The sequence below is a fragment of the Phoenix dactylifera genome, chromosome 12, assembly GCF_051530095.1.
Source record: "Phoenix dactylifera cultivar Ajwa chromosome 12, Ajwa_hap1_PhDact_Kaust_v1.1, whole genome shotgun sequence".
NCBI lineage: Eukaryota > Viridiplantae > Streptophyta > Magnoliopsida > Arecales > Arecaceae > Phoenix > Phoenix dactylifera.
This window is the reverse complement of record NC_143201.1, coordinates 2,145,771-2,164,506: the sequence shown is the minus strand read 5'-3', so window position 1 is coordinate 2,164,506 and position 18,736 is coordinate 2,145,771. Positions and strand designations below refer to the sequence as shown.

Here is an 18,736-nt window from a genome sequence, read left to right as displayed (position 1 = left end):
TATTATTCCTAGCATCCACAAGACCTGTGAAGGATCCACCATGCAAAGAGAAGAGGGACAGAATTGCATCCAAGGAAACATGCTTTCATTAACTGGCGTAAAACTGAGATACATAGGAGTTTTTAATAAACTCTAGGACCTCGAGCAAGTAATAAGCTCTACTGTTTTTTCTTTTTCTTTTTTTTAATGTTTTTGATGAAGAGGGAGGCAAAGCCAACCGGCCTTTATTAGAAAAGGAAGATCTACGGTGTGTCCTCAGAATCCAAGAAAGCCTTTAAAAACTAAGCCTAAAAAAAAGGAAAAAAAAGAAGTGTTCCAATAGGTAGATATGAAGTTTATAATTTGGTGATTCATTTGTGAAAAGAATGTAAAAATGGCACACTTCTCCCCAAAAAAAAAAAAGACCGAGTTATTGTCTTCAAGAAACTTTATAGTAAAATTTGAAAGAAATCTCTTAGCCTTCATTGCATCCTAATCAACCAAGTGGTAGATATGAGGTATTGATAGAGAATAGCCCTAGGAGATGTTAGTGCTAACGACCATAGGTTACACCTATGCTTCTCAGCATAGAGCTTATGGTCCTCTTCTTAGCATAGAGAATATTATTGTTTTCTCCACCTATGCTTCTTAGCATACAGCTTATGGTCCTCATCTAAATGAAATATCCTCCATCTATACTCTCGATGCCAAATTAAATCCATCAATGGAGATATAATAAACCACTTGCAGAAGAGGTGCAAATCATTTTAAGACAAGCAGCAAGCTTTCAAACCCTATGGGAGCATAGGCTAGGCCAATACACACAAAATTACTACTGTATGTACTCTTTTTCAGCAAAATATCAACAATAGCTTGAAATCATTTCTCAAGCACAGCTGCTCGGATTTAGAAGGAAACAGCAATACAAACTCAAATACAGCAAAGCCAGTTGCATGCAGTCCCCATACTGCATGCAATTGGGTAGGAATGAAATAAAAACAATTTCCCAGCCCAAGATAAAATTTTAGGATCTCATGGAAGCCAGCAGAGCTCCCCAACCTCAAATACTCGACTTTCATTAAAACTATCAAAGCTCCCTAGGAATGATTCTGAAAATTAAATTCCCATCGCAAACATCAACAGCAAGACTGCAGTTATAGCTTCTCCACCTTCTGTACTTACTAGGACAAAAACAACACTAGCTTTACATAAATGACAAAGGCAAGGTATTCGCCAACCATGCTAAAACCTCTTCCCGAGAATAATGCCTGTGATTATGGACACCAGAGCTACTCCTAAGATGAATTTAAAAGCCATTAACCCTGAAGGCTCCGTAGAAGCATTCATGGTTGACACCGCAGAAGTTGTCTGTGCGGTCTGATACAACTCTTCGCTTCTTTTCTTGCTCTTCCTTTTTGATGGTGTTGAAGTATTCAATCCAAGATCTCTGGATCTCACCTCTACTTTATCCTCCGATTTAGCTTCTAGGATTCCATCCTTAACCTGCAGAAAAATAGGAATGGAGAATGCTAAGAAGTCCCTCTGTCAACTGATTACTGTACAAAGCATGAATATGAAAGGGAAATGTTGTCATTCAAATCAGTGAGTTACACTTGCCTCTTCCCTAGATTTAGCATTTGCCAACTCGTTCTCAAGTTCAGCAATCTTCTTTTCCATATCAACTGTCTGACTCAGTTTATGCTTCAAATCATCAAGCTCTGCACAGACTATGGCAAGTTTCTTGCCTTCTTCTATAACCTGCATGTTGCAAACAAGTGTCTTGTCTAAATGCTATAGTACCTTCTGGATTAGAAGCATGCAGATTTTCAAGAAGATGAGATATATTTTAAAAAAAATAAAAATATAAGAAGGAAATGGAAAAGATTAAAAGCTGGCAAAACTTGATTGCTTTTCTTTTTTAAAGTTAGGCACTGTGTTACTGGATATTTATTAAGATACGGAACAAACATCCATGCAGAAAATATAGAAGATACTATAGGGAAGGTCAAACCATCAAAGCCCTTGGAATCACCAAACAAACACTGATTTCTCAGTTTATGAAAATCTGGGGAAATCTCCCGAGTCTCTTTATCTGAAGCAGCTGTTGTCCACCGTTTTGCTACTGGATACTTTGAATGGATTGAAGGGCTGAGGTTTTCTTTATAGAGAAGATCGCACTCTAACCATTACCACCACCGCCACATCAACGACCACATACCAACCTCTCTTCCATCTTCTCTTGATATGCAAACCTTCGTTGCTAAGACCTCCAATAGGAAGATCTCATTACTGAATGGTCTGCCATCTTCTCCTGGTATTGCAATTCATGATTTATCTGTTTTTTCAATTAACATCTTTCCTAAGCCCTTGTTGATTGTAACTGCAACAACCAGATGATGATGGGACTCAACCTGCAATTCTCAGCATATGTGGTATCATAAGACTGCAGCGCCATCCCATCGGCCCAGCCAAAAAGGCTGAGCATCTGTAGGTTTTGATTTTTATTTTCTTTTTCTTTTTCAGTTGGAGAAGAACAGAATCAGAATTAACAGCCTGTTTTAGTTCTAGTGTTTCTCCTCGCCTTGAGATCAAGTCCCAAATCTGCTCAACCTTAGCCAAGTCTACTTATTCTTAATATAATAATTATTTAAGATATTCATTAAAGATGTTAAAGATTGATTTAGTTAATTTTCTGAAGGTGTACTTTAGTTGTTTTTTTCATGCAATATGTATTCTTAAAAAGTTATATTAAACTAGTTGCTATCACTCCATCTGTTTACGTTTCTGATTGGAGACTCTGTACCTGTACTATATTCAAAGTCAAAATTGTACCCATAAAATAAAGAAAGAAATATAATGTTTTGTTCTCACTAGTTCTGCTTGATTTTTCTAAATAAGACCATCAGTTTTAGAAATAAAATTGACAATCCCGTGATACTAGAAAAAATAGTGTTATGCCTGAAAATAAATTAAAAAGATAAGGAGATATACGAGACGAGAGAATGTGTGTTCAACTGAGTAGTTATGACTAATTATAACATCTTTGGTTTCTCTTTGTAATGAGGGACACAAGTCACTCTTTTTTGGGCACAATTCTACCGTGCCATAAGAGTTCAAAAGATTTTACCTCTTCTAGGGTCTCAAGAAAACAAATTGTGTAAAATTTTACTTATGTTGGGATTTTAGGATGGACTTTATGTCTTAAGGATTGAAGGTTCAAGGAATCTTGCTGCCCATAATTTTTTTTTAAAAAAAAAATACAACATTTTTGTCTCTGACTTCTAAAATTATAATAAAAAAGCAGCATACATGGGATGACGGGAAAATGGCATGTCATCTTCGAGATTCTGAGAGAGATTTCGGAAGGCATGGTTGAGGACTTTGGAAATATTAATTGACTTGACTCTTGAGTAGTTCATTGCACAATGTTCGTGTGAAAACTGGGACATTGTTAAGAGTAGAGAATAGGAAACTACAAATCCTAATCTTTACACAAACCTTCTTTCGGAAGCTGATGAGAAACATCTAATTTCATAAACCTTTTTGCAATCAATGCTTATAGATAACGAGTTATCAAATTCAGTGAAAAAGAGGAAAAAGAGTAACCTTTTCCTTGTACTGTGTTTCAGCTATTTGCAGGTTTTGCTTAAGCTCTTCAACTTGTTTCTCTAGTGATGTGGCATGCTGATGCTTAGCCTCCATCTCATCAAGCATTTTCTTCATCAAAGCTTCTCTTTCCAGCTCCTTCATTGAATCCAGTTCTTTCTGCTAAAAATAAAAAGCACTTCAGGTTTCCTTATAAGCTGATGGTTGATAGACTCCAAAAGAATTTAAAAGAACACTAAAAAATGAAGGAAATAATAAAATATTGTCACATCATTATGTTACATTTATGCTTTGACAAAAATAATGATCATAACCCACAATCCTTGCGTCATGTCTCCCTGTAAATTTTTCTTAATGACTTTTATCTAGTGCTAAGGCTTTATTCCAGATCCTAATCACCAATTGCACCTTGGTTTTCCTAAGTCTCCACTGTCCAATCCCTCCCAGATACTTAAGGACCTTCTTCTAAGTTGGATCTCCTCTAGTCACTCTAGCCTCCATTGCACATGACCAAATCATGTAAATCAGTTCCCAATGACTTAATCTTATCTTATCTTAGCAAGTCTCAAGCTTCCTCAAATATAAGTCCCTTGTAGTCTCCACCCTAGCATATATTTTGTAATTTACAATCAATAGGTTTTGGCTGGAGTCCTATCAGAATAATTGTTGCTCTGTCATTATTATTTATCTACACTCACATGCAAGGTTCGCCGTCTCAGTACCGGATCCTGTACCGCTACCACACTAGCACAATATCGGTACGGTACGGTATGGAGTTTTTTTTGGTGTACCAAGTGTCGTTACGCCACCCTTACTGGGTGCCGATACCAAATTAGAATGGTACGGTATGCTCTGTACCGCCTAGTTCGAGCCGGTACGGCGTACCTTGCTCACATGCATCCTTTGCATACTACCACTGCTCCTTTTTCTTCACTGCAAATTGTCTAACCTTAAACATGATGGAGCTTTAAACTTACTGAAAAATGCCAATAAATTGGTGCCATACTTATCATATGTTGTTGCTACTGTTAGGTTGTAGAGATACATTTCAAAATTTCAATGCTCATTGAATTTCCTGCCGAACTCTCATCTCCAAACTCTTACCATGCTCTCCAAAGTCCAAACTCTTTTCATCGACCTCATCCCAAAAATGTCACATAACTCTTAGCCCCAATCCTAGGTTTGTTGCTCGGGAAAATAACTATCTTGCTCGGTCATGGGTTATCTCTAACAATAATACTTTTAAGCCCCACTTTGACCTCAAATTCCTATTGAAGTTTTAGAGTAATCTCTCACAGAGCTTGTTTCTCACAACATACCTTGAGAATTTATTTTAATTTATTCTTAGTTTACTGCAAGTATTGGATGACAATTTCCTTCTTAATTTTTATTCCCTCATCTGGTCCAAACTTTGCTTCATAACATCAACTCATTGCTTTTTCTATTTAAAACAATCTAGAGTGTAAGGAGGAAAAATGAATGTATCCATTAAAAACTGACAATGAACCTAGTCTATTAAAACAAATCATGGTTCTCAGATAAAATTCTTAAATATTTTCACATATTTAAAACATTTAATCATGAAAAACTTACCTATCAAAACCTTACTCAATTTATGAGCAAAAGCTTACTTGAATATAATCAACATATATCCTGTTAGTATATATACCTAAAATCCTTAAGGCCCTGCTTGGCCATTGAATTACACTACAAAGGCAGTTAGGATTAAAAGAACCAGAGTGACACATTACCTACTCACCATTTTTTTATAAATATTAAAAGTGACTTTCTATCTAATGGATAGTTGCTCATATTTGACAGACAACTAAGACAAAAAGAAAATTGGTTTGACAGTATAGCGAAAGAGGAACCTGCTCCGTTATGGTTTTGCGAGCAAGATCTAGCTCCTTCTGGATTTCATTCAGCTGCTCATGTAAAGCATCTCTCTCAAGGAGTGTGCTTTCATGCTCCTTCGATTTAGAAGTTAGCACTGCTTCCTTCTCAGCAGCTGCCAACTGCGCGCCTTCAATCTGAAAAGACAGGTATTCGTAAAAAACAGAGTTTCAGAAGCTGATCTGTATAGTTATAGCCCTACATCTTTTCGAAACAAGAACTAGTTTTAAATAAAAAGAATACCTTTTCCATGTATTTGGTCTCAGCCAGCAACAGCTGTTGCTCAAGTTGTGAAATCTTTGATTGAATCACAGATTTCTCAGCTAATTCTGCCTTGAGATTTTCAACATCAGCATTGAGAGAGAGTTCCCTTGCTTTCTGTGCATTCACTTGTTCTTCCAGTTGGACTATAATTGCTTCAAGCTCTTTCTTAGCATTTTGATACATTTCATTGAGCATGTTATTTTCTTCCATAACAGAGGTCATCTGCAATAACACATCTTATATTGATATATTTCTCTTGTGCTGGTGCTTCTGTATAAACACTTTATATGGTGCAACATGTTCTTAGAGTAATATAGTAGGCTTCAATTTCAATATCCATACATTGACTCTCTAAAGATATAACATGAAAATTGTGAATGGATATACTTGCTAACCTGGGATTGGAGCTTCTCTTTCTCAGAATCAAATTGTTGCATCAGATCCTCTATTGTTTTCCTTGAAGAATGAAGCTGTAAAGACATCTCTTCTTTCTCTCCAATGGTTACTTTTGATGCTGTTTGTAACTCGTTTATTTTTGTCTCATATGCTGTCAGCTTCTCAGACAGACTCAGATTTGTACTTTCTAAACCTTCTTTCTCAGATCTGAAATGATCAGCCTTTCTTTGCACTTCCTCAACAAGTCCTTCCACATTCCGTAATTTCAACAGAGTCTCCTCCAGCTCAACCTTCCTATTTTCTGCAACAATAGCCATATCTTTGGCCTGCTCTTCAAAAGTTGTAAGCTGAACTTCAAGTGCAAGCAGTTTTTCATTCAACTTTCTGGCTTCAGAATCTCTCTGTGTAAACTTCTCAATAGCTTCATGCAGTTGGACTTCGGTTTCTTTAACACGAGATTCAGTTGCAGACTGGAGTTCCAAGCCTCTTGAATGTTCATCAGTTAATTGTGTTATGGTCTTCACATGAGAAGCCAGTTGTTCAGCAGTTGCCTCCTTCTCCACATGTATTGAATTCAACAACTCATGAAGTTCATTAACCTTGCACTGATGAGCTTCCAGCTCCTCCCTGAGATTAGAGCTTGTCCCAGCTAACAATGCATTCTCAGAAATCGACTGTTCAAGTTTCAGATCTGCTTCTGAGACCTTCTGACTGAGTTCCTCAACAGTACTCTGAAGGGAAACAAATTTTGTGGCATTTGTCTCCAACTCTGCTTTCAGTGATGTCACCTTTTCAGTCGCCTCAGCTGCCTTATCTTGATAAAATGCCGACTGCTCTTCAAGAGACTTTAACTTTTCATTCAACTGCTTAGCTTCTGTTTCCTTTTGAGCAAAGCTAATGGCTGCTTCTTGGAGTTTTAATTCTGAATCTTTGACCAAAGACTCATTTAATGATTCTAACTCCAAGTTTCTTGCAATAGCTTGCTCTACTGTTTTATTTTGTTGCTCTAACTTTTCTTCAGCAGATCTAAACTTTTCCAGTATCTCGTTCTCTCTAACTCCTGAAGCCTCAAGTTCTTTCTCAACACTTTTAAGTTTCTCTTCTACAGATTTTAACTCGCTTTGCAAGACCACAATCAAATTTTCAGCTTCCAAGAGCTTTTGACCAGAAACATTTGCTGAGTCTTCAAGATTCTTCCTTTCTGCAGTAACTATGTTCAACATATCTGTCAGCTCCCTCTCCTTTTCATTTGCAGCTTGCAGCACAGTTTCAAGACTTGCCGATTTGGTCTGGAATGCTTCCAGTTCTGCAGAAATCTCAGAAATTTTGCTTCCGTACTGCTTTGATTCTGCTTCAACATCCCTAAATTTTGCCTCTGTGCCACTCAGCAGTTGTTCTAGTTCCTGTGTTCGGTAGTTAGCAGCTTCCAACAATAGCTCCAATTCACCCGCTTTCTTTCCAGCATCCTCTGCTTTGGAATGGGATACATCAACCAACGCTTCCAGTTCAAGACTGCGTTGATGTGTAGCAGTAGCCCTACCCTCATGTTCTGCACATTTTTCAGCAAGATCCTTCAGCTCCTGTTCAAGCTGTGAGTTTCTAGAAGAAGAATTGCTCAAAGATGATTCCAACTGGATGATCCTATCTTCATATGTCTGGAAATGGCATTTTGATAGTGCACTTTCCTCTTCAGCTTTTTTTAGCAAGGTGGTGAGCTCTGTCATTTTCTCACTGAGTTCTTTAAATTCTCTTTCTGCATCAATGTGCTTCACTTCTGCAAGGTTTAGTTGTTGCTCAAGCTCCATGTTCTGTTCCTCAGTAGATGATAATCTCATTTCAGTCTCCCTCAGTAGTGCTTTCAGGCCCTCTTCTGCTGCATTTGATGCCTGTATTAAATCTTCAAGCTCAAGGCTTCTCTTGGTTGCAGTCTCAGCAGCTATTCTAGACTCTTGGTGGAACCCTTCGAGAGATTTCAGCTTTTGTTCAAGCTCCTCCTTATATGACAATGCTTGTGAGAGAAGCAAGTCCGTTCTAGCAAAATTCTGTTCAGCAAGATTCAGCTTGGCCTCTAAAGATCTGCCAGTTTCCTCCTCCATTGACAATTTTGAGTTAAGTTCAGCCACAGCACTTTGAAGAGTTTCCCTTTCTCCTGTCAAGTTAGCCAATTCCTCCTGCAAAGCTAATATCTGCATCTTTTGGTTTTCAAAGAGAGATTCGATCATTTGCCTTTCCTTCATCTGCTCTTGAAGATTGAACTCCACTTTCTCCAAGTCCACAAGCTTTGCTTGGAGATCCTTTTTGGTGGCAGAAAGCAGACTTTCTAATTCAAGCACATTTTCTCTCATCTGTTGTTCAGAAGCCTTACGGAGTTCTAGTTCTTCTTTCAGTTCATGAATAATAGCATCCCTAGAAACAAGCTTCTGCTCCAAATCTGTTGCTTGTGATTTTGAAAGCTCCAAATTTTCCTGAACCACTGAAAGATCCAGTGTAGTACTTCTTAGCGCTTCTTCAACTTGCTGACTCTCTGCAATCTTATTGTACAGTCCCTTCAGCTCCTCTTGCAAATTACCCATCTGGTCTTCCATCTCCTTTGTGTTCACTTTTGCCAATTCCAGCATCTTCTCAAACTCTAAGGCTCTCTTCGATTCTAATTCTGCATGTGAACTTCTCTCATCGCTAAGTTTTTCAAATTTATGCATCTCACCTGCTGACAACACCAACTCTGCTTCAAGCTCCTCTATCTTCTTTCTCGAGCTCTCCACCTCAGCAGACAATCCATCAAATGCTTTCTTTACATCAACTAGCTCCTTGTGCTTCATATCTGACGATCTCAATGCTTCTTGGAGTGATTCAAGCTGCAAAGTATACTTCTGTTCAGCTTCCAAAATCTGTTCTTTCATTCTCTTCTGGTCAAGTTCAAGTTCCTTGCAATGCTTGTCCATTTTCTCTAATTTCCCATTAGCTAGGTCAACCTCAGATTTTAACAAGGATTTTTCAGATTCCGAACATTGTAGTTCTTTAGCTGCACTTTCAAGCTGGAGCTCAAGTGCTCTTATTTTCTCCTCCATCGCTAGCAAATCCAGACACGGGGTTTCTTCTACTTCTGCTATTGGTTTGAGCGGGTGGGAACTTTCTTTTACTTCTATTTGTTCCTTCTCTATTTTTATGAATTCCCCATCAGATGCAGACTCTTCTTCTTCTTCTTTGTTTGCTTGTCTCCTTTGTAGGTGTGGATTACCATTGATTAGAAGTTCTCTTTCACCTTCATCTACCTGTATGAGATCATTGTTAGAAATAACAGGCATGATTCCAATAATGTTTATTTTATATGATTTTGTACAGTCATATTCAAGTTAAAATTAGCTATCTTTAACAAACTTTAGATAATAGTGCTCAGCAATATAGAGGTTTCTTGTATTTGGCCTTGAACTTATCTGCACATTATGTAAACTGAGCAAGAGATAATAAAAAGGCATGAATCAATCATGTGATGTTGCTTGTGCATCTAAATACATTGCCCGTTTCCAAGATGTAAAACTTCACAGCATCCGTGATGCTGATAAGCTTTCATTCATTGATTTATTGCAAGCAGAGAACAACTGAAGGTTATCTAAACAACTGCTTCCTTCAAAAGAGAAAAAAGAGTGAAGGAAACAAAGTAAGGATTCGCGATGGTCTCCAGTCAGATCTCAGTTATGTGAGACCACAACAATTTTTTCCTTTAATAACTCCTACTGAAGCTATTGATACTTACAATGCCAAAGATCGTGATTGCTAGAGACAAATTTCTGGTCATAGATGCCATCTCTTTATATAAGTTTAGACCCAAAGCTTTGTTGAAAATGACACATTCTAATAACTTCAAAAGTATTTGCATGTATGTAAGCCCCATCATAACAAAGTTTGCAAATATTATGTGTGGCCCTAATACATCTTTCATGAGTTTCATAATGCCACCTTGAGTAATAATGATCTCCAGCAAATAGTTACACAAGAAAAAGGTAAGCATTTTTTGATTCGGATGAACCTGGTGATAAGAACAGAAACTTTATCTTAATATCTGCAGCTATCAATACCCAACTATTGACATTCTGGAGAGCAATCCAGTGAATACATAGTGTTGCCCTACATTTTCTGCATGAGCCAAAATACATTTGCAGTCACATTCATTAATGACTTGAGCTGTTTTTCATTTTACTCATCCAAGCGTTCTTTGATCATTTTACATGTTTAGCCCTAACAATGTGTTTGTCAGACTGGATCTGATCATGCTGTGCAAATGTTTTCTCGAGAAGAATCATGGTGTGAAAATGTTAAAAATGATTTCTTATTTAACAATTTGTGCTGCTAAGGGCATTTCTGTAACTTAAATAATGGAAGGCAATGTGGTAAATTCACAAGGAAGAAGTCCAGCATAGTCAACCAACTCTTGACTAAGAATAATTCTGAAATTGTTCAAAGTAAAGAAATGCAATGCTCTGAAGAACGGAGAATCCTTTAACAGTCAAAATATTCCAATTTTCAAATGTCATCTTTGTAAACATCATCATCTTCCTTAAGAGTCCAAACTCTGAAGCATGGACATGGATATGAGATAGAGAATCAACATGAAGGATATGCTCATATGCTTGCAAAAATAGGATATGTCATGACCTTAGATGAGACTATATATATATATATATATACATACAAATAAATAAAAAAACAAAGGGTTGAAAGGGTTGACTGTGAGAAGTGAGGGAGAAGAAGATGGTTATTTGTTGTTATACCATTGTCCATAAAAAGTGGAAAAAACATCCACTCAGAAACTGGCTCAACGCACCATGGGCCTATGAAGCTCACTTGAACCTGGCATACCGCCTATAATGCTGGGTCAAGGCCTTCCATATCACCTGCCATGTGTCTAAACCCTATTCCAGGGCACCAAGGCCCACGGCGTGGCAGCTTAGGCCTAAAACTGCCATGGTGGCTGCCATGGCCTTTAATCAAGTGGAGATTGCTTGAAACCTAATACGTTAAATATAAGAATTGGTTGGAATTATAATTAGGTATCTTCAAAAAAGTGGATAATTTCTTCATATGGGTTATCTTCACACTGAATGGATGACTTGATGTCAATGTACTTACTTAGAGAGAGAGAGAGAGAGAGAGAGAGAAAGGAACAAGAATTATGCCATCGACTTGGAATACAAAGATAAAACAGAGCTGAACATATGACAGAGTATAGCTAGAATTAGTACCAACAGAAAATAATTTGGGGAGTACAGTTAGGTCCAAGCTAAGGCCAAATTTTAAGTTAACATGGACCATACCTAGATAAAAAAAAAAAAGGACCATGTCCAAACGCCAAATTTTATGCCAAAGTGAGCAAAAAAAAAAATAAAGGTTCGTCTGTTTGCCATCGTAGAAAATCATAGAAATCATGAACATTATTAGACATTTGGAGGAAATGAGATGGAAAGATAAAGGATGTTGGGTACCCCAAGAGGTCCTTCCATAGTTCCTATTCAATCAGTAGTGGGATTCCCAATTTGTAAAAATATTTATCAGGTGTTGCGCTTTTTCACTTACCAATTTTCTAGCAAGATTAGGGAGATTTTATTTGGTACAAAAGCAAGTAAAAAAAAGCAGTCTAGTGTAGGAGGCTCTCGCCACTAAGGTGTTTGGGGAGAGTCAAATTTATGTAGCCTTACCCCCACGCGAGTTGTTTTCATGTTTTGAACCCATGACACCTAGGTCACAATGAAGCAGCCTTACTGTTGCACCAAGGCTCACCTTCTACAAAAGCAAGTAAAGTGGTATTTTTAAATTCTTACTAATTTCCTCAGGATCATTGGTGATAGAAGAGATATTTGTAATATTTAGAAGGGTCTTAAAATCCATATTGTATGGAAAATTAATCTTCTTAGTGTCAGAGAAATATGGCCTCCTAAAAAAGAAAAGTGTATAACCAACTAGTTATAACAACAAATTTAAAGGATTGTTTCAATCCTTTTTTTCTCCTTTTTATTTCATAAAACGGTAATAAGAACTTATATCTTTTAAGTTTGATCTAGTGGCCTATATGTTTAATATTTTCTATAAGAAAATCCTCTTTAGTCTTCCTTAAGTCATCTTTACCCTAATTATAAACTATATCACCTTTATTCCACAAAATTCCATCGAAAACCAAAGATCCAATTCAATATATGGACCTACAAAGCAAGCACTAGTTCAAGATTTTTGAATTTTGCTAAGTACCTAAGTTATGCAAGGCATTACATCACAATGACATCAAATTTCACACTTTTCATTGAAGAGGCTCCACCTCTTCCACCATGGTCAACTGCCATCTGAAACAAGCCCTAGATAATTGTATCTTATAAAGACCTAATTAACTTCATAACATACAAACCAGGGACAAAGATCTATATTCAAATCCGAATGTTGATTGTGTGACCTTTGGGACCACCTTCAGATGATTCGTCTTAAAAAAAAAGACCACAGATTTTTCCTTATCAAATACTAAAATATTTATCATATCAACCAATATAGATCTCCAAGCTTTTTTGCCTTTTCATTACCATCCATTCACCCTACTGGCTTCAAGGACAACATCTGTCGTTCTGTGTACGAAACTCTTGGAATCTAATAATTGAAAGAATCTAGTGACATTCACCTCTGACATCCATGCCTCTCTCAACATAGATGTCTTTCATTTCACGCTATCCTTGATGGTTATTGCTCCCTAATAACCCGATGGACATACATGTCCTTTTTCAGATCAAATGAATCAATATCTTGAACATACATTCTACTGCAGTCTAATGCAGCTGGATCTAGTAGAGTATAATTCATGATCAGAACATATACATATAGAACTCGGAACGAGGGCTCCTTGAATCAATAGAAAATGAATTTGGATGATTTAATTAGGATTTTGACAAGACAGATCTAATAATCCTTCTTTATCCAGCAAAATCTGAAGAACTACTGAATATTTTTGGAATCGCTTTTATCATCATTCTAGAAACATTCCTGTGAACTCGTACGTTTATTCTGCACCCCTCAATACCACAACTGAAATTCAATCAGAGAAAACAAGTCGCCTATTTTTGAAATATTTCTTATTTCAATGGCCTAGTATCCAGCATCATTGTCTGCTAGAGCACTGCCAACTTGAAACTAGTGAGCTTATTTAAGCAGATGCAATAAAAACAGCCAAAGTAAATAATCTGGAAAGAAGCTAGCAGAACATATATCCAACTATTATTTAAATTTAACTCCAGCAAACTTGATTTGACCAGTTCTCAATTTCTTCTATCGTTGTTTAACTTGTGACATCATTCTTGAGTTGCTTTCTTCTTGCAGAAGTGAGTATTCAAGCATACCATTAGCATCCAATTTAGTTGGTCCCTTTATCTTTTTGAAAGGAAAGAACATCTTTTTGCTTTTACAGTAAAGCTCTGACCTTTAACACCAGTAGTACCCAACTGCTGAGGAAGCAACCACCTTGGAGGACCTACTGTCCTCTTTCACACTCTTTTCTAAACATTCCCAAATCTATTTCTATATTTACATCAAACTTTACAGCCATTTGGAATTTTTAAAGTTTCTGCAATCATGCTGTAATCCAGTTAGCACTCCTTCATAACTGCACTTTGAACCTACAGTTTAAAAGGTCCGAATTCAGCATATTTGTGATACTGCAAATCTTTGATACTTTCCATATATGCATTAGTTTGCAAAGCCTTCTTTCTCAAAGTTTTTTCTAAGCCAACTGTTTCAGCATTCTCATGATTTACACAAATACATACAACTTCTACGTTCGCACAGTTACTCTTTTTTTCTTCAGATTTAAGCACAAACACAATATAGTATGCAGCTTGCAAGACATGTGGGAATATAGCCTCTAGATTATTGAAGGGCCAAAAGATAATGATAGGCACAGAAAAAGAATTGAATGTCTTAGATGCCAATGCCTATCAAGCATGTTTTCATTGAGGAAGAATATGGACTTGGGAAAATCAAGACTGAACATCAGATCGTTTTTTGATGAAACATATTAAAGTGAAGGGAGCATATATGATCTTTAAAACAGTCTCAGTAACGAGCATAGTACAAAAGGTTTTGCAATTCAAGGAGAACAAGTGAACAACCTTAAGCTATCAGATTGTTTTTGTCTACTAACTATTCCAGTCTTCCTAAACATCCAGTCCCACAAAAGCATGTAACTAAGAAAATGGACTATATGCAGTCACACCCATGAAATCAAGACTCTCTTATAATATCAGTGACCAACAGCCCATATGATTCTACTTATTCAGATAGACATACTCAACAGAGGGCTATTTTACCTGATAAAAGATCTCCATAAGTTTACCTAAAAAAGAAAGAAACTATGCACATTTTGTTCAAATCTAAGGCTTCTTTAGAGACTTGTCCACCCATGCTCCTATCTCACAGACATTGTATATTTATGCAGATTATGTGTGAACCTTGAACTCATTTCTTCTTTTCTGAAATGAAACTACATAAAAATTTAATAAGCCAACCTGAATTGGAAGAACCAAAACAATTGTTTCAGGCTGAAATCAAAATCCAGAATAAGAAGCTTTGGTGAAACTTTAACCTAAAACTGTGGACTGAACATTATAGCTCATACGTGTGCAAGATTTGCTATAACTTACAAAGATTACTTGGAATTTGTTGTAATTGAGTAACATTCTACATTGGATGTATTAAGAAAGTAAAAAAAAAAAATAACGACCTCTGCATCAACCTTGCTAAGCAGCTTCACCTCGACTTCTGTAGAGCTTGCATGTGTCCCTTCTTCCATCTTAGCTTCTGTAGAATGCACAAAACATAAATTCCCCTCCAACCAATACTTGCATCCAAAATTCAAGCAAGCATAAAATATACATACACATATATAGAAACATATGACTCCATTTCATTATTTCAAATTTCCAAGTGAAAAAAAATGGCCTGTCTAGCTTTTACGCATCCTCTATGAACAGACCGGCGGGAACACGTTGTGCGGCATAAGATCACATGCACCACTTCACTGAACGAACAAATAGCGAACATAGAGTGAAAGCGTACATGGAGTGCACCTCATTTGATGGCATTTACTAGACGATCTAAACCAATTAGAGCCGTCTGATCCGGTGAGCCACAGAGCACATTAATTCACATACACTGTAGGAACCTGTAAATCCAATCATGCACATAATTTGGAGGAAAAAGTGTGTTCCCAGCATCACTCATCTCTCCGCTCACAGCACCAGTCCCCCATGGAAGTGGGGGATTGGTGGGCTGGTACACGGTCCCGCCTGTCATCGCAGGACCCCGTGTACCTTACTGCCACGTGGACTGGAAGGAACAATGAAGTGGTGCTGGGAAGCAGCACTGTAACTCCTCAGCAAATCTCAGCCATTCGTTCGTACAAGCCAACTCTCATCAGGGAAGTTATGGTGGTGGGAGATGGGGAAGACAAGAGAAGTGATCTAGTGGCCATTAGTGTACACGTGTCAGCTGGATAGCAGCAAAGCACGTCGGTTGATCCTGTGGCTAAACTAGCTAATCTCATTAACGACCTTTAATTATATAAAGCTCAAAGTCATCATTCGAGCTCTGTACGGTCTGGGAAACTTTAAAAGACGTGCTCTGTTTGATTGATAAAACCACCCGAATGAATGGAAAAAAAGAAACGACACCCACCCATTGTTCTGGTCCCTTGTACTACGCAACTCAGCGAAAGCATGACAAGAGCCGCAAATTTCCTTTTTCTGGGGGCATTTTGGGAACGAACTTAGAGCATTAGCGTCTGTTTAGCAGTCAAATATACGGAATAAAATTGCAAAAATATTCAAAATTTTCGCTTCGGATGCCCGGACGACGGAACCGACATGGGAGCATTTTGGGAACGGAAAGGTCTAAATGCGATGGAAAAGCTAACCGAGTGCCAACTGGAAAAGTTCAGACGGGGGCTTTTTGGGAAGGTCGATACAGTAGAGATGGACCAGTCCTAGAAAAAAGCAAGGATATTCCAGGAACAATAGTTGCCACTACTGGAGAAAGAGAGAAAACTTCGAATTAAACCGATTTTTTTCTCCATCGACGAAGTCCAATCTGTTCGAACTTCTCCAAAACTATTCGAAGATCGATCCAAAAAATTCAAAAAATAAAGCATAAAAAGAAGTATAAAAACTACGAGATTTCCAGGACCCGAAACGATCCGATCTTTATTACAAGATAACGAATATGATCAATAGGTAGAGCCATAACTATCGATACAACGATAGATCAGATCATAGTTTCAAACAAAAAAAGCCCGATCATCTGCAATCTAGATCGAAAACTAAGATAAGTAACGAAGTGATCATCAACGAGAAACCAAAGCAAAGCATCAGCGGATCACGAGCTTGGATTCCAATATGATCGCCAAAAAAAGGCTCAAAAAAAATCACGAATGAAAGAAAAAAACAGTGGAAAAGTTTAGAATATACTCCAAAGAATCGAGAAGAATCCAAAAAAGATAAAAATTAAACAGATCTCTTCCTCACCTTAGAGATCCAAAGACGATCGCCTTTCAAAAGGATTTCTTCTGTCGCACTCTCTCTTTCTTCTTCTTTTTATTGCGTTGATTGAAAGAAATACGGGAGAGACGGCGAAGAGAGACCGAATCTTGTCTACGAGAGATCGGCACTGGAGAGCTTAAAACTGGGACCGGGGGAGAGGGAAAGGAAAGACGAGTTCGGTTCCGGTCACCGCCCACAGGTTTACCTACGTCGTGCCAGCTTGGATTCCCGTGGGAAGCGGTGAGCACACAGGGCCCGCCGCTTTAATGTTAATTACGGAAACACCCCGCGACAGCTTGCGCGATTCCGGCGGCGTGAGCCCCGGATTTACCCGGTTGGTAAATTTTGGTACGAAAATTCTTCAGTTGGTTTTTTTGGATTCCGAGAATGCCCCTGAGATGGGTTGGGCTTCGGGGTACTTTGGGAATTTAGTGTGCGAAAGGTCGGGCCTTCGGGGGTGGTTCTATATACACCCCCCCTATTGCTAAGGACACCCCCCAAAAACCAAAAAAAAAAATACCCAAACTAACCTTTAGTGTAATTACCATATTGCCCTTGAAATTTTCTCATACACCCCCCCTTCCTCCTCCTCCGTTTCGTTTTGAAAAGAAAAAAAAAAACACCCCTCAAACCCCCCTTAAACCCCTCGATCCATTTACATCGTTTAGGCGATCTTTGAAGGAGATTTAAGCCCCATTCGAAGCATGGACAAGCAACTAGTGATTTGGGACGAAGAATCGGCCGCAAAGGTACGTGTTCCACCTTGTTTCGAAATTTTTTTTTTTTCACGGTTCGTGCTCCGTTCGGCACTGGATCGCCGAACAAAAGGCTTCTGTTCGGCTGCACAGTGCCGAACAGAAGCCTTCTGTTCGGCAACCCTCAACCGAGCAGAAGGCTTCTGTTCGGCACTGTTCAGCCGAACAGAAGCCTTTTGTTCGGCGATCCAGTGCCGAACGATTTGGGGAGGCGGGGGGGGAGCTACCTCGAGGTGGTCGTGGAGGCGCCGGCGAGGTGCTCGTTGCTCGGGAGATGGCCGGGGAGGTGGTTCCGGGAGAAGCCGGCGAGGTGGTCGGAGATCGGGAGAATGCCGGCGACGAGAGGGAGAAGGGGGAACGGGGGGTTTTGGGCGTTGGCGAGGTGCACTGCACCGACCGGCGACGAGAGGGAGAAGGGGGAGACGGAGGGGGTTTGGCCGCCGGCGAGGTGCTTGAGGCGAGGTTTTTTGGGCGGAAGGGAGAAGCCGGCGGGTGTTTTGGAGGGGAAGAGCGGGGTGAGGGGGGGGGTTTGGGGGGTGTAGAGAGCAATTTAGGTGAGGGGGTGGGGAGGGTGGGGGGTAATTTAGGAATTTTTAATTTTTTAGGGGTGTCCTTAGCAAATGGGGGGGTGTAGAGAGTATTTAATTTTTTTTTAATTTTTGGGGGGTGTCCTGAGCAATAGGGGGGGTGTATATAGAACCACCCGGCCTTCGGCCATGTTTGGCAGAGCCATCCGACCCTTGAGAAATATTTTCGGATGAAATAAAATTAAAAAGAAAATTAGAAAGCTACTTTAATTTTACCAGAAAGCTTAAAAAAAAATAGAAGTTACAAAAAAAACTTTTTCCAGAAATTACTTTTAGCCCGCGTTAGAAAGTTATTTTAAATTTATAAAAAAAATTTTAGATCAAAATACTCATAATAAAATCATATAACTACAGAAAATATCTATTTATATTATACTATATCATTATATATAAATATATTATGTTATATAGTATCAAATTATTGTATATTATTATGCTATAGTATCAATATTATATTAACTATATTAAAACAATATTATATTACATTATAATAATATTATATTATATCATATATTTATGTATTAATATATATTATATTTTATTATACTTTGTTGTATAATACTAATCAATATTTTTTATGATTATTTTGTCATACCAAAAGTACTTTTCTAATTTATTTGCCAAATACATATTAAAGTTGTGGAAAAAATTAAATACGCATGCGATCTTCTTGGGCTGCGTGCGCATTTGAAAT

General features: G+C 38.1%; 1 protein-coding gene across 8 annotated transcripts; it reads right to left on the bottom strand.

Moving 5' to 3' along the window:
* Positions 1 to 797: 797 nt before the first annotated feature.
* On the bottom strand, positions 798 to 16,892 carry LOC103715644 (uncharacterized). Of its 8 annotated transcripts, none has more exons than XM_088708342.2 (9): positions 16,686 to 16,854; positions 15,841 to 15,908; positions 14,888 to 14,964; positions 6,138 to 9,410; positions 5,722 to 5,964; positions 5,457 to 5,615; positions 3,586 to 3,747; positions 1,597 to 1,737; positions 798 to 1,482 (listed from the first exon to the last, which is right to left on the bottom strand). In XM_088708342.2, the coding sequence occupies exons 2-9, from the start codon at positions 15,881 to 15,883 to the stop codon at positions 1,222 to 1,224; spliced, it is 4,359 nt and encodes a 1,452-aa protein (XP_088564468.1). In that variant the 5' UTR covers positions 15,884 to 15,908; positions 16,686 to 16,854; the 3' UTR covers positions 798 to 1,221. The 8 variants fall into 8 exon arrangements, with proteins under 8 accessions (XP_088564468.1, XP_038985674.2, XP_008801565.3 ...); XM_039129746.3 differs by having other exon boundaries at positions 3,586 to 3,744; XM_008803343.5 differs by lacking the exon at positions 15,841 to 15,908 and having other exon boundaries at positions 16,686 to 16,892.
* Positions 16,893 to 18,736: the final 1,844 nt, after the last annotated feature.

Excerpts from the sequence above, each read along its gene's own strand:
- LOC103715644 (XM_088708342.2), bottom strand. The coding sequence starts at position 15,883 with ATGCTTTCGCTGAGTTGCGTAGTACAAGGGACCAGAACAATGG. Across the intron at positions 3,748-5,456 it reads GCAAAACCATAACGGAGCAG|CAGAAAGAACTGGATTCAAT; the intron begins GTTCCTCTTTCG and ends TTTTATTTTTAG. Across the intron at positions 1,483-1,596 it reads ATGCTAAATCTAGGGAAGAG|GTTAAGGATGGAATCCTAGA; the intron begins GCAAGTGTAACT and ends ATTTTTCTGCAG.